General features: G+C 38.3%; 1 protein-coding gene across 1 annotated transcript; it reads left to right on the top strand.

The window, feature by feature from the left end:
• The first annotated feature begins 1,435 nt into the window (after positions 1-1,435).
• kiaa0895l lies at positions 1,436-10,784 on the top strand. The gene is made up of 7 exons (XM_053512421.1): positions 1,436-1,593; positions 3,891-4,650; positions 6,951-7,094; positions 7,197-7,329; positions 7,520-7,825; positions 8,362-8,459; positions 8,545-10,784. Exons 2-7 carry the CDS (start codon positions 3,928-3,930, stop codon positions 8,704-8,706), a joined length of 1,566 nt encoding a protein of 521 aa, XP_053368396.1. The 5' UTR covers positions 1,436-1,593; positions 3,891-3,927; the 3' UTR covers positions 8,707-10,784.
• The last annotated feature ends 2,407 nt before the right edge of the window (positions 10,785-13,191 follow it).

Raw genomic sequence — 13,191 nt, 5'->3', positions numbered from 1 at the left:
TATCGACACTAATTTTTATAAATAGTATGGACTACATCTATACTGCTGTAACACTTAAACACTAGCATAGTTTTAATCTGTATAAATGATCTATGAGCTGAATTTTGACTACTAATTTTTGACCAAAAATGCATAATTCTATTTATTAAGTGTTAATATGTATAATAATTAAGGTGATTTAAGTCTACATAAAAAGGAAACAACTTTTATTATTTTTATTAAAGAAATACTCAATTAAGACTATATATACATATTAGGCATATCCTTTCAGTTATATATACTGTACACTTATGCTCTCAGTCGCCCCCTAGCGGCTTTATGAAGAATTGCTTTTTCGGATTGCTACACAGTTGCGAAGCTGTAGTTTTGACTTTGAAACTACAAAAATACTTAGAAAAAAAACTTTTTTGAATAAAAATGTATTTGTATAAATGGTGTCATGGGCAGCGTAACATATAAACCAATAACATACAATTTATTCAATAGGATGCCGCAAGCAAGTACAAATAAAGAAAAAAATGCTTATTACAATTATATAAATGTGTCCTAATTTTTTTTAAACCTTAAAGTAACATAAGGTATAATTGACGAATTTTTAAAATCACTATAATGGTTTGTTATTTTGCAATTAAATTTTAATATTTGATTATTTTTCTTAAATTGTATAGTGGAAGATATAGCAATAGTAATATTAAACTTGATGAACAGAATTGTTTTTTATACACAGGATACAAATCTATGTAAAACACACTTTGTATTGGCTGTTCCTTAAATCGTAAGGAATCTTAAATAAAAATAATCATTATTATTATCATCGCCATCGCTCTAATGATGCTAATGTTTTAATGGTGCTGATGTCATAATGTGTGAATTCCCTGTTGTTCTTCTTATGATGATTATTATTATTATATCATCCGGGCCCTTTTGAAGGTCTTAATTGAGAAGCATCAGCATCCCGGGGCTTTTTAGAGGTCATAACGTGCTCAAAAGGCAAACTTTTGGATGGTGGAGGTTCTTGGGCCCGTTCATGGTTGCTTGGAACTATATTTCTTATCTTTTGCCTCTTCTTATTATTATTAGTAGTAGTAGTAGTATTGTTTTATCTATTATCTTTAATAATTTTTACACTGAAAATAAAAAATATGCATTCTGTATTTGCTATAATTCATATTTTTTATCATATTATTTGATTAAATTTAATTATTTAGTATTATCTGTTTATTTAGTATTATCTTTAAATAAGCATATAAATAAATGAATGGATACTACATTCGGTTTTAATCGATACTCCTACAAATCTCGTCTTTACGGGAACAAAAGAGGGCGTGGCTTTGACGACGCCACGCAGAGAGGAGCGCGTCATGACGTCGTATCGCCGTGCGCGTGCCCGAGCTGCGCCCGCACCGCGTCATTTGTTCCAACGCAATCACTGTCGCTCGCTAAAGCACAGCTCTCGCGCTGCTGTCCGTCCCGTTATTCTTTCCTCCATACCGGAAGTCTAACTACGCCGCCGCTGTTGATATCTGTTCAATGGCTAGAAACTATGAATTAACCGAGCTTTATTCACTGGCCCTATCGAGAAAACGCTGCGCGGTATGTCACAAACAACACAATAATGCGTGTGTAGAGAATTTTCCTGTTTTATGTCATGCATGGCTTGCATGGTGGAATATTGGCTTATCTGTGTCTTTATTCTTGGCTCTATCCTTTATAATTAGATTTTTTTTTATTTAACTCCAAACCACTTAATATGCATTTTAAGATATTATCCCGTGTATATATATATATTTCTTTTGTGGTTATTGGGTTTATAAATTTTTTTTTACCTGCTTTGAAATCAAATTTAGTACTTAATTTTCTTTTCCCCCCATTTTTCTAATTGTGTGTGTGTGTGTGTGTGTGTGTGTGCTGCATTTACTGATAAAGCATGCCTTTTGTGCACCAGTGCTTGTGCATCTCCATCTTTTACTTTGTGTCCCTTTGAATGCATTCCATCACTTCCTTTGAGACAGATTTTGAGCATTGTGAAATAACAGAACTTTAAACCACAGTCCTACACTTTGGTCAAGATTCACTCATTAATTTACCCTATCTGCTACAGTACAGTAAGATTCTATTTTACTTTTAACAAATGTCATTGTTAATCATTTAAGCAGTGTTACAGAATCAAAAGAAAATTACGGAATCAGAAAAATATAAATCAGAAATAATCAGATTGTCCCTGATAAGCAAGCTGAGGGCGATGGTGGCAAGGAAGAATCTTAGAGAAGCCAGACTGAACAGGGAACCCACCCTCAAGGGATTGATTGGAGTCATATTTTGTGTTAGAAGCCTGGAAGTTTAGTGTAACAGGAAAGGTGTTTAAGTTGTTTATGTCGTTGTTAGTCTTTCGGCTGTACCCGTCGAGGGGTCGCCACAAAGGTCTACCCGATTTGCACACAACTTAGCTCAGGTTTTTATACTTATTACCCTACCTGATGCAACCCTCACATTTTATCCAGGCTTGGTAATGGCACTGAATCTGAACAGGAAACCTACCACTAAGCCACCAATGCCTATCTTAATACATAGTCCATGTTTTTTTTTTTTTTTGAAGGCTCAGGTACAAAACTGTTTGTTGGAATTTTAGTCCTGAACTATTAAGCGTCTGCAGTCATCAGGGAACAGCTGTCTGCATCAGCCGAGACCAGGACCATTTCATGGTCAAGTGGAACCGTCTTTTATCAACACCCGCATCCCAAGCAGACCACACGGGGCCTCCATAATGTAAAAAAATGGGCTTTAGGGACTCCAAGGGTCCTTAAGAATTTATACGTTTCCCTTTCTCTATGTTGCCACTTTCCGCTTTGGAATATCAACAACATTAACTCACAGGTTCTGGGGTTAACAACCGAATATAGAGTTACATGTAAAGATAGGGCACTAAGGTATACAATAGGTTGTTCCACACAACAAGTAGTGCCCTTGATCAGGGGTTGAAGAGAGATTTAGAATTCAGTCTTGTGTTAAAAGTTTGTTAGTTTTGTAGCTGTAAATATAGAACATGGACAGTTCAGATGCGATTCGGAACATTATAGAATGAATTGTTATGAAGTCAGTGTTTTTGTCTTAAGATGACAATATGTTATCAGATGTGATTTCTTGCTGAAAGTACTTCTGAGACTGGAGCACGAAGTGATAGTCCTCTGTGACAGTTTGACATCCCAATGGTTTTAACGTCCATCATCACTATTAGTCAAACGCCTCTCATCCAATCAGACTGCTCAGTCGGAACTAACTCCTGTATAATAATTTAGATAAATATTCAATTCTATAGTTTTTATAGTTTTTTTTTGTTTAGCTGATTGCCGCTGAATAACACCAGCTTGTTCCTACTGAACAACAAATCTGCATTCATTGGGGTTTCTGGATTTATTTCTTTATTTTTTTACAGAAAGTGTAAGTGGCTAGTTCTGTACTGATTAAGTATTTTTATGTAATAATGCCTATTAAGACAGATGAAAGAAGTATTTATTGAATTATGTCATCATAATGTAAAAGCAAATTGTTCTATTATTCAATGCCTAGACTTAACTACACTCTGGTCTAGATTAGGTCCTAGAGAGGAAAAAAACATACTTATAGGACTATAATGTAGTATAAGATAACATTCTTATACTTATAATGCTACAGGGAATTCAAGTCCCACCCACCCTCACACACCTCAATATTAACCGGGGGCGGGGCTGGGAGGCTGGGGGGAGGTGCAGTTTCCTAGGCCTGTTTACTTTCATTTTAATGGCTTGCAAATGTGCAAAGTTGTTGTTATCAATATCAAATTAATATTATTATCAAATAAGCAAGACACAGTCAATAGAATAAACAGTCCAACCTGATCCTTTTGTGTCCAGGTGTGCAGCGTGTCCTGATTGAGGATTGCTTGTTGCAATGGTGCTAGATCTGAGTGAGAACTGTGTGGAGAGGGCTGATGGGGAGGACATGGATGCCACTCAGGAAGATTTTCAAGAACCTAAGCCCAATACAGAAAAACCTAAACCTGTCCCGATCCAAGCAAATTTTAGCCATATTACCCAGACAGACGGGCTGCACCACAATGGGCCCTGTAGCACACCAGTGGAACAGAAGTTGCAGGGAGCGGAAGGAGAAAATTGTGGAAAAAATGAGAAATCAGACTTCCCCATGAAGAGGACAGAACCTCGAAGGCCAGCTAGTCTGGAGATCAAACCACAGCGCGTTAGAGCAAATAATCAGTGTGAAAGGAAAGTAGTGCAGCCTCCATGGCGTTACGGTGCACCCTCTCCCCCTACACGAAGCCTCACAAGCCCCAGTTTGGGACCTGGAGCCTGGATGCGTCGGAGTGAAAGTACTTGTACTGTGAACTCTACAGTCCAGCCTAAAGCCACCAGAGGGCGAATGCGGCCAGCTACATCCCTGCCACATATTGCCCGGGGGCTTGCACCAGTACCCACACCTTCTGCACCACGTGGGCCATGCTTACTCGTGGCTCTGAGGCCTATAAATCTCGAACAAGAGCGTCAGACCTTTTTTCAGTCTGACTATAAGTACGAGCCCCAGTTTGAGTATGCGGCTCCCGAGCCTGTTAGTGTCTTGGAGAAGTATAAAGAAGGATCTGGACTCTTTCTATCCCAGGTATGTCAAGATATAAATTATCATAATGATAGGACAGCATTATGACAACAATACCATGTAATGCTATGTAATTAACACAAATTTTAGCACACTAAGCTTTAGCTATTCTCTACATAAGAAACATGAAGAAATTTTCACCGCAAAAGGGGGACCTATTCAGTATTTGTTGTGTTGTTATAATGTTTACATTAATACCATATAACATTATCACATTAATTATATACCAGTAAACTTGTGACAGGATCATGGGCACCCAAGTCTCATTTATGAAATCAGGGACCAAAGACTGTGGTTCGGAATCTGAATCTGGTTTGGACCTTGGACCTGATAGAACACAGTGGTCCTCAAGCAATTTGCCTCTCCTCTCTTCCTCCTGATTCTGGGATCTTGATTTCCAAATGAAATGCACAATTTAATGTCATCTAAAAAGAGGACTTTGGCCCACTGAGTAACAGTCCAGTCCTTTTTGTCTGTGCATGGTGGCTCTTGAAGCACTGACTCCTAGATATATAGTGGATATATATCGTGGGGACGATAAAAAAGTGTCTATCGTCCTATTTCTCTTCTATCGTTTCTATCGTGAAAACGTGAAACTTGAAATGGTTGTGCACTTTAATTTTATTTTTTTTAATAAAGTTTATTTTGATAATACTATTTAAATAACTATGATGTGAATAAAAAAATGTGAAGGCTACTGTAGCTCTACCTCCACCACATCTGTCAGTTGATACTTTTATATTGCTAAACTAAAATGTATTTTTCTAATTTGTGACTGTTCAGTTAAATGTCACTTCAAAATAAAGTTGCAAAAAAAATTATGCAATGATATAAGAGAATAACTGAAAACGTACTTTATTGTGGGTGGTACATCGTGATATATATCGTTATCGTGATACAGTATATGATTTTTCCATATCGCCCAACACTACTGACTCCACTGGCGCAGTATTCCACTCCTTGGAATATTAGTCTGTGTGTAAAGCATCTTTGGGTGTTTTTTCCTCGCCAGTCATTGTTGGCTTGCTGACAATCTCATAATTATGATTTACACATATTTCCTCACACTTTTTCTTGAACATGACAATGAGTTCACTGTACTAAAATGGCTCCCACAGTCACCAGATCTCAACCCAAAAGAGCCCTGGATGTGCATCCCACAAATCTCCATCAACTGCAAGATGCTATCCTATCAATATGGGCCAACATTTCTAGAGAATGCTTTCAGCACCTTGTTGAATCAATGCCATGTTGAATTAAGGCAGTTCTGAAGGCGAAAGGGAGTCAAACACTGTATTAGTATGGTGTTCCTAATAATTCTTTAGGTGAGTGTGTATATCTATATATATATATATATATATAAAAGGGTCTAAATACTGTACTTTTAAAAGATTCAGGCTTTATTCTATATGGAAATATGTATAAATTATACTTATCAGATTGTTAGCAAGCCAAATATGACGGTGGTGAGGAAAAACACACTGAGATGGTTAAAGGAAGGAATCTGACTCAACAGCGAACCTATCGTCATTGGGGTGATATCAGGTAGCATGGATTGATCTGCATACTGTATTAGGAGGCAGGAAGTTCAGTATAACAGGAGGGGGGTTTATGTTAATATGAAATACAATTTCATTATTGGAGGCTCAGGGAATTCCAGTCCTTAATTCTTGAGCGACTGCAGTCACAGGTCATCAGAGAACATCTGTCTGCATCGTCCAAGTCTAAGGCTATCTTCATGGTCAAGTGTATTCTACATCTGTAGTATCAATGCAGTTAGAGACAAGAACTACATAATTCCTTTATGTACAAAAACGCTGTCTTTGTAAAGCTACTTAAAATTCTTCCTGCAAAAAGTAGCTCCAACTTTCAATATAATGAATTAGATTTAGAGCCTAATTTTCAAAATTAAGCCTATGGCTTAAGAACTCAATTCAATTTATTTTAAATCCAATAGTACTATGAATATGTGAGGGGAAGGTTATGGAATAAAAACCTTTACTGCCCTTATTAATATGGGATATATTGTTTGAACTTTTAAATAATTTGACATTGACTGACCTCTACTCAAGCAATTCCCACCTACAATAGTTTTAGTACAGTGCCCTTAAACTTTTAGACAGTGGGTAGTGTTATAAACTAAAACTTAATTTTTAAGTTCAGTGGGGGTAAATATTTATGCAGTGCATCCTTCGAGAAAGATTAAGGCAGGTCATACTTAGTTAATACTTTTATACTGTACTTTTACCTTGATATAAAAATAAATCATTCCATCCCTGAGTCTAACTTCTACTTTTTCCCAGGCAGTTAATATCATGGAGTGTGTCCTGAGGAAGTTCGGCACCTACGAGAACTTCGAAGAAGTCACCGGAGGAAGCGTGTTGCCCAAGAGTCGAGTGTGGGCGACGGTGCGCAAGTACTTACAGAAAGAGGGCTGTGTGGGCGAGGTGTGTGTTTTTGTCTTCCACAGTCCCTGCGCATACCTGCGTGACTTTTTTTTTTTTTTATATGCACAGCTCAGTAGACGTCACCGTGTATGATATTTGCAGGTGGTGGTGTCTCTGTCTGATGAGCTCCTGTCTCAGGCTGTGATGATGGTAGAGAGCTGCAGGCCGACCCTAACCATAAACCTGTCTGGAGCACGGCAGCACTGGCTGGAAGGAATGCTAAGACACGAGATCGGTATGATGAATTGTGTAAACTCGGAGTAAATTGTGTAAGGTCACACTTTTAATTATAGATTTATATTGCACCTAAATATTAATTCCAGCACTAACTGGCCACTGTAGGTCATTTGCGTCCTTTAGTTTATGTCTAATTTCCGATGACCTTTAGAATGTTCTTGACGTTCTGCTATAATTCCACCTCTCAGGTACACATTACTTACGCGGCGTGAATAACAGCATGCAGCCGTGGGCCACTGCCGTCGGAAGGAAACAGTTTGGACTGAAGCCAGCCAATCCGACAGAGGAGGGACTGGCCAGCATTCACAGCGTGCTGTTGCGGAAGCAGCCCTTCTTGTGGCGAGCTGCTCTCCTCTACTACACCGTGTATCATGCGGCCAACATGAGTTTCAGCCAACTGTTCAGCTATATCGCTCGCTTCGTGCAGGACCCTGCTGTACGCTGGGAGTACTGCCTCCGTGCCAAACGGGGACAAACGGACACCTCGAAACCAGGTAGAGTATAACAGATTGCTGACTTCCTGAAAGGATTTTCTAATTATAAATAATGTGTTAAATCATTACGAGTTTTTTTTAAAGAATATTCACAGATTCAGAGGCATTCAATTCTCTAATTTTATTCGATATTACTGTAAGTGAAACAGTATTACGTCTGCACTGCAGCTCATTTAGCCTTTTTTAATATGAGGTGATTTTTTTTTTTTACAATAACAGAACATGCAGAAGTGTTTTATTCCTCTTATACAAAAGCAACTTCTATTTCAGTTGTTAAAAAAAACAAATCTTTTTTTTAGCATTTAATTTGGCATATTGCATGTACCGTAAGTCGGAATCTGTAATCAAAATGATTTCAATCAGACTGTTGACCATAAAATGTTGTCCATGTAAACAATAGCTGGTGTTGCTCTGTGGCTATTTACTGTTAACGTTTGTAGAAATTTCCACATGTAATTAAAACAAACCCAGACAACATGTACTATGTGGTAAAACACGTTTCAAATCTACAGTTGTAATGTGTTGCTGTTTTACAGGCTGTTTCAGTAAAGATCAAGTCTACCTGGATGGAATTCTTAGGATCTTGCGCCACAGGAGAAACATCGATTTCAAGATGCTAGCCTGTCTGGGCAAGGTCAGCTGGATTTTGAATTCAGTATACTGTCTGTACGGTTCATATCAGTCTAACACTAACACTTGAAAAAAAAACTCGCCTGTAGGTGTCCTACGAAGACGTGGAAAGGCTTCGTCATCTTGCTGTCCTGCGGAGAACCAGGATCCCTCACTTCATGCAAGACCAAGAACGTTACCTGCAGCAGCTTGACCACATCATCGTGACTAACGAACTGAACGATGCTGAGCTACAAGAGCTCATTCCGTGAGGATGAGTTTGAGTTCGGTTAAACAGGAACGTTTTTTTTCTGTGTCCAAGTTACATTTGGTCATTCGGTCATTCCCAGGTGCGGAAAAAAAAAAAAAAAAAAAAAGGTTAAGGCTGGATGGTATCAGCCTCTGGGAAAATTCACATAGGACAACCTCAAGTGATTTACTTAATCATATTCATATTGTTACAGTTTGAACATTTTTTTCTTTTAAGTGCCAACATTTCCTAAGAGTTTACAGTTACAGAGATTACCAATTTCTCTAAACCAATAATATATCAACCTCTGCAATATGATCTAAATATTGTAGCCTAATTATTGGAGGTCAGTGGACGATCTAGGGTTTCTTCATTACTTTTTATAGTTAAGTTTCCATAATATTTCAATGACTTGATGTAGATAAGCACTCAAGTAGCAATTCGCCGATTTGTATACACACTTCTTTTACCTCTATGATAAGCACTGCATCTTAGTGTTGTTCATGTGATGCCGTTTTAGTCACCGCTAGAGCTTTTTAAACCACTGTCTGTATTTATGCAAGTATTTATTCTTTTATTTTTACCTCATGTATTCATAATGGAAACTGAATGTTTGTGTTGTTTGCTCTAAATAACTCAATTTGTTATCATTAGGGATGCATCGATATCTTTTATTTTTATTATAAAATAATTTTTTTTATCATACTGAGACAGATACCAAAAACAAGTAAGCTACTTAATGTTACACAATTACATTAGAGGCATCATGAACGATAGCTATGCTTGCCTTGGTTGCCATCATGTGCGCGTTAGATTTTTTAAATGTTAGTGTTTACAAGGTATGTTTAATAGGGACCATGTGCAAACACAGAGCAGCATCAGCAAGCCTGGTCAGTAAATAAGCTGGTCATGTGCCATGAATTGTGCCCAGACCCTGTGCACACTGATGAAAGGAAGCATGTATATCCCAGAGCATCATATCACTGCTTACAGAACTGATCACGCCTCCATGCTCAGCGTTCGCAGAAATGAAGTCTCATCTGCAGAACTTTTTCTGCACGCTTGCTCAATGGATTCACACTTTCCCTGCTCTCATTTACAATTCTGTTTATATGCCATATGATGTTTTATCAGGCTACTTGTATTGCCGGAGGACAATATAGTTCCTCCTCTTGATGTTTTCAGAGAACAGTTTGCAGTCTGCCTTTTTGTGATTGCCATCATACATCATGGAACACATCCAGATTGCTGTCACATTCTGACATCTGTTCCTTAGTATGACAAATAGACTACGCTAGGCTTTACATTACATTGTCTTATGCAGTATTGGATGTTGGCATTTCTTTCTTTTTTAAGAGTACCAGCAAGCGAGCACGGTATTGACCAGTACTCGTTTTAGTATCGGTGTCGATGCATCCCTAGACATTATACGCCTTAGTGTTTTAAAAAGGGTACCCATGACCACTGGAAAACGTCAAACAGCATCAGATACATGCTTTAAAATAAGTGCAATTGACTTGATTAGTATTGTATAACAAGACAGGAAACTGGCATTCATTACGGTTGAATACGTCCTGACTGTATTTAGAGTGCATGTGTAGTCTGTTGCCGATGCGACATTTGTGTCTTAATCCTGTTCAAACGTCAGCTACCTGCAGCTCCTCCGCTGTCACATGTTCACACAGGGCCTGTAATGGACTCAGGATGAGATGCAACAAAGTGATTTGGATGTGCCTTAGATGGGTTCGGAACTCATCTGTAGTGGTCATCTGTTTGTAAATTGCTTAAAATTACATGTTTAATCCGTAGTACTCATCTTCTGTATTGCATGAATATTGCACATTTCATGTCTTTAAATAATCAGCAATTTTCATATTATTTATTAAAATGCTGCGCTAAACTCATGGCTGTTTCTGTTTTATGGTAATAAATATGGAGAAAGTGAAGTATATTAAGACAGCACAAGTTCTCATGCTTATTGCATTGTACAGTTGAGTGCAAAACTTTGCAAACCCCCATTCTATGATTGCTTTAAACTGGCAGCAATGAAAACTTAATTTAAGGGTTATCTATATAAATAAAAGAAAGGTAAGAACTCAATCTTTCCATGATATCTTTACATTTCATACAGTGAAGGACCTGAAACCAGTCTCAAAAAATTTTCTCTGTCTGGCCAGATTTTGTCACAGCATCACGCCAAAACTGCCTAAAAAGAATTTAATGAAACTTTGGCAATGAAACTTCAATTATTTGCCTAAAGTTGCAAAATGTTGAGCATAAGCGACGTTATGAGCAGGTATGTGCCAGATTATGTCACAGCATCTAGCGCTTCCCCCCCCAATTTAGCCTTTTTCTCCTTGTGGTGGGCGTGGCTATACCCGCCACTTAACAAAGGTCAATCAACAGATGAATCGACAGATTAATGTATGCTTATTCTTACTGTGGGAGGTATAAAACAATGCTGCTAATAAAAAGCAGTAATGTGAAGCGTCACTATGAGAGAAAACAGGTCATTAGAGAAAACATCCACAGCAGTCCGAGGTGAGCGTGTAAAACACCCAACCTGCGAGTCCAGTGATATACGTTAAAATGCCCCTGGCACAATTCGCCCTGCACCATAAGTGAAATCAAAATGATAAGAAAATGCGACGTTATGAAGTTATGTGGCAGATTTAATAATGCTTTAAAATAAGCTATGAATAAGCTACTTACTTAAACACCTGCACCAATAGATATTGATCAGAAAAGCTAAACTAAACATTTTACTGGGATCACCTAAATAACAGCGCTAAATGGTATAAATGAATTTTAACGCGCTGGAGACGTTTTAGGACAAAATGTAATACTTATCAGATCTAATTTTTAACATTTAAACATTTAAAATTTCTTTTCTGTGATAAACTCCAATTACCAAAACAGGGAGTGTATTTGGCTGATGATAAAAGAAGTACAACTTAGCGGAAATAAGGCCTAATATACTTAACCCTACAAAGGGTGGCTCAGTGGTAGGTGTTTTGACTGCCATGCGGAAGGCCTGGGTTCGATTTCCAGCCAGTGCCCAAACCCCAGCCACTGGATGCAGTGCCAGTACCAAGCCCGGATAAAATGGGAGGATTGCATCAGGAAGGGCATCTGGCGTAAAACCTGTGCCAAGTTGTAGTGCGGACTGGATATTTCGCTGTGGCGACCCCTTGCTGGGAGCAGCCGAAAGACCAACAACAACATACCTAACCTTACAAAATTTTTTTCTTTATATTAAGTTAGGCAGGAAGTTCTGCTATACAAAAGGACAGGCAACCAATTGCAAAGCTAAGCCTAAACACCTCCCTCTGCAACTGGATCCTTGACGTCCTGACTCAACCATATTAAACTCCAGGGACCCCAGTCTGTGTGTTCACTCTGCTGCTGCCCGCTCTGCTGATTCCTAACTGTGCAGCAATGCACGGGTAGAATCACATCAGGTTTGCCTATGACGCAAACATGGTGGATCTCATCACCACACGATGAGGCCGATGAGTCAGCATACAGCATAACAGATTGGTGCAGGGCCAACAAACTTCCTCTGAACATAGACAAAAATAAAGACATGGATGTTGACTTCAGGAGAGAAAAGAACAACCTCCCAACACTGAACAACGACAGCTTCTCTGTGGGGATCATCAAGAGCACCAAAATTCCTCAGTGATTACCTGGATCTAGGAAAGCTCAGGAGCATCTTTACTTATTACAAATGCTGACAAAAGCCCGTGTCCCACCTGCCATTCTCAACATGTTCTACAGAGGGACTTCAGAAACAAACTCAAACAGCTAAAAAATTGCCTGGTTTGCATCATTAATGCAAAGGTCTACCAAAAAAGTACCAAAGCACTCGTACCCAAACGGTCACACTATGTAACTGTTTTTTTCCCCCAAAGCCATTAGACTCCTATATAGTCTGACATGTAGTACTAGTGACATCACCCACACACACACAAAAAAAAATTCTTGGTTTTGCTACCGGACCATAAATAAACCATTATAAACCAAACATTGACCATTTGAATTATTTCTGCTATTCAATATGTTACATTTATAATTTACCTAATTTATCATACTACAATACCTTTTTGCACTTTATTTGCTATAGAAACTTTGTCTTTGCCTTTTTTCTGCACTGACTGCTTTGGTTTTGGTTATAATTGTACTGTCATTTATGTAGTCTGGTCTTGTAGTCTATTTTAGTTTGTGTTGTCTCGTGTAATTCAATGTTGTTTTAGGCGTTTATGTTCCCAGGGGGGAATGGTGTTTTGTTTTCGTGAGTACTGTACCAGCTGCATAAGGTTGAACCAACAATAAAAGCCACTTGACATGTATATTATAGGTATATCAGTGTGTGTATATACAGTATATACACTCACCTAAAGGATTATTAGGAACACCATACTAATACGGTGTTTGACCCCCTTTCGCCTTCAGAACTGCCTTAATTCAACGTGGCATTGATTCAACGAGATGCTGAAAGCATTCT

The sequence above is a fragment of the Clarias gariepinus genome, chromosome 15 (assembly GCF_024256425.1).
Source record: "Clarias gariepinus isolate MV-2021 ecotype Netherlands chromosome 15, CGAR_prim_01v2, whole genome shotgun sequence".
NCBI classification, from domain to species: domain Eukaryota; kingdom Metazoa; phylum Chordata; class Actinopteri; order Siluriformes; family Clariidae; genus Clarias; species Clarias gariepinus.
The sequence above is the reverse complement of the archived record's forward strand: the minus strand, read 5'-3'. Positions and strand labels throughout refer to the sequence as shown.

Coding starts and splice junctions, on each gene's coding strand:
- kiaa0895l (XM_053512421.1), top strand. CDS start 3,928: ATGGTGCTAGATCTGAGTGAGAACTGTGTGGAGAGGGCTGATGGGGAG. Junction 7,330..7,519: donor AATGCTAAGACACGAGATCG/GTATGATGAATT, acceptor TCCACCTCTCAG/GTACACATTACTTACGCGGC. Junction 8,460..8,544: donor TGCTAGCCTGTCTGGGCAAG/GTCAGCTGGATT, acceptor ACTCGCCTGTAG/GTGTCCTACGAAGACGTGGA.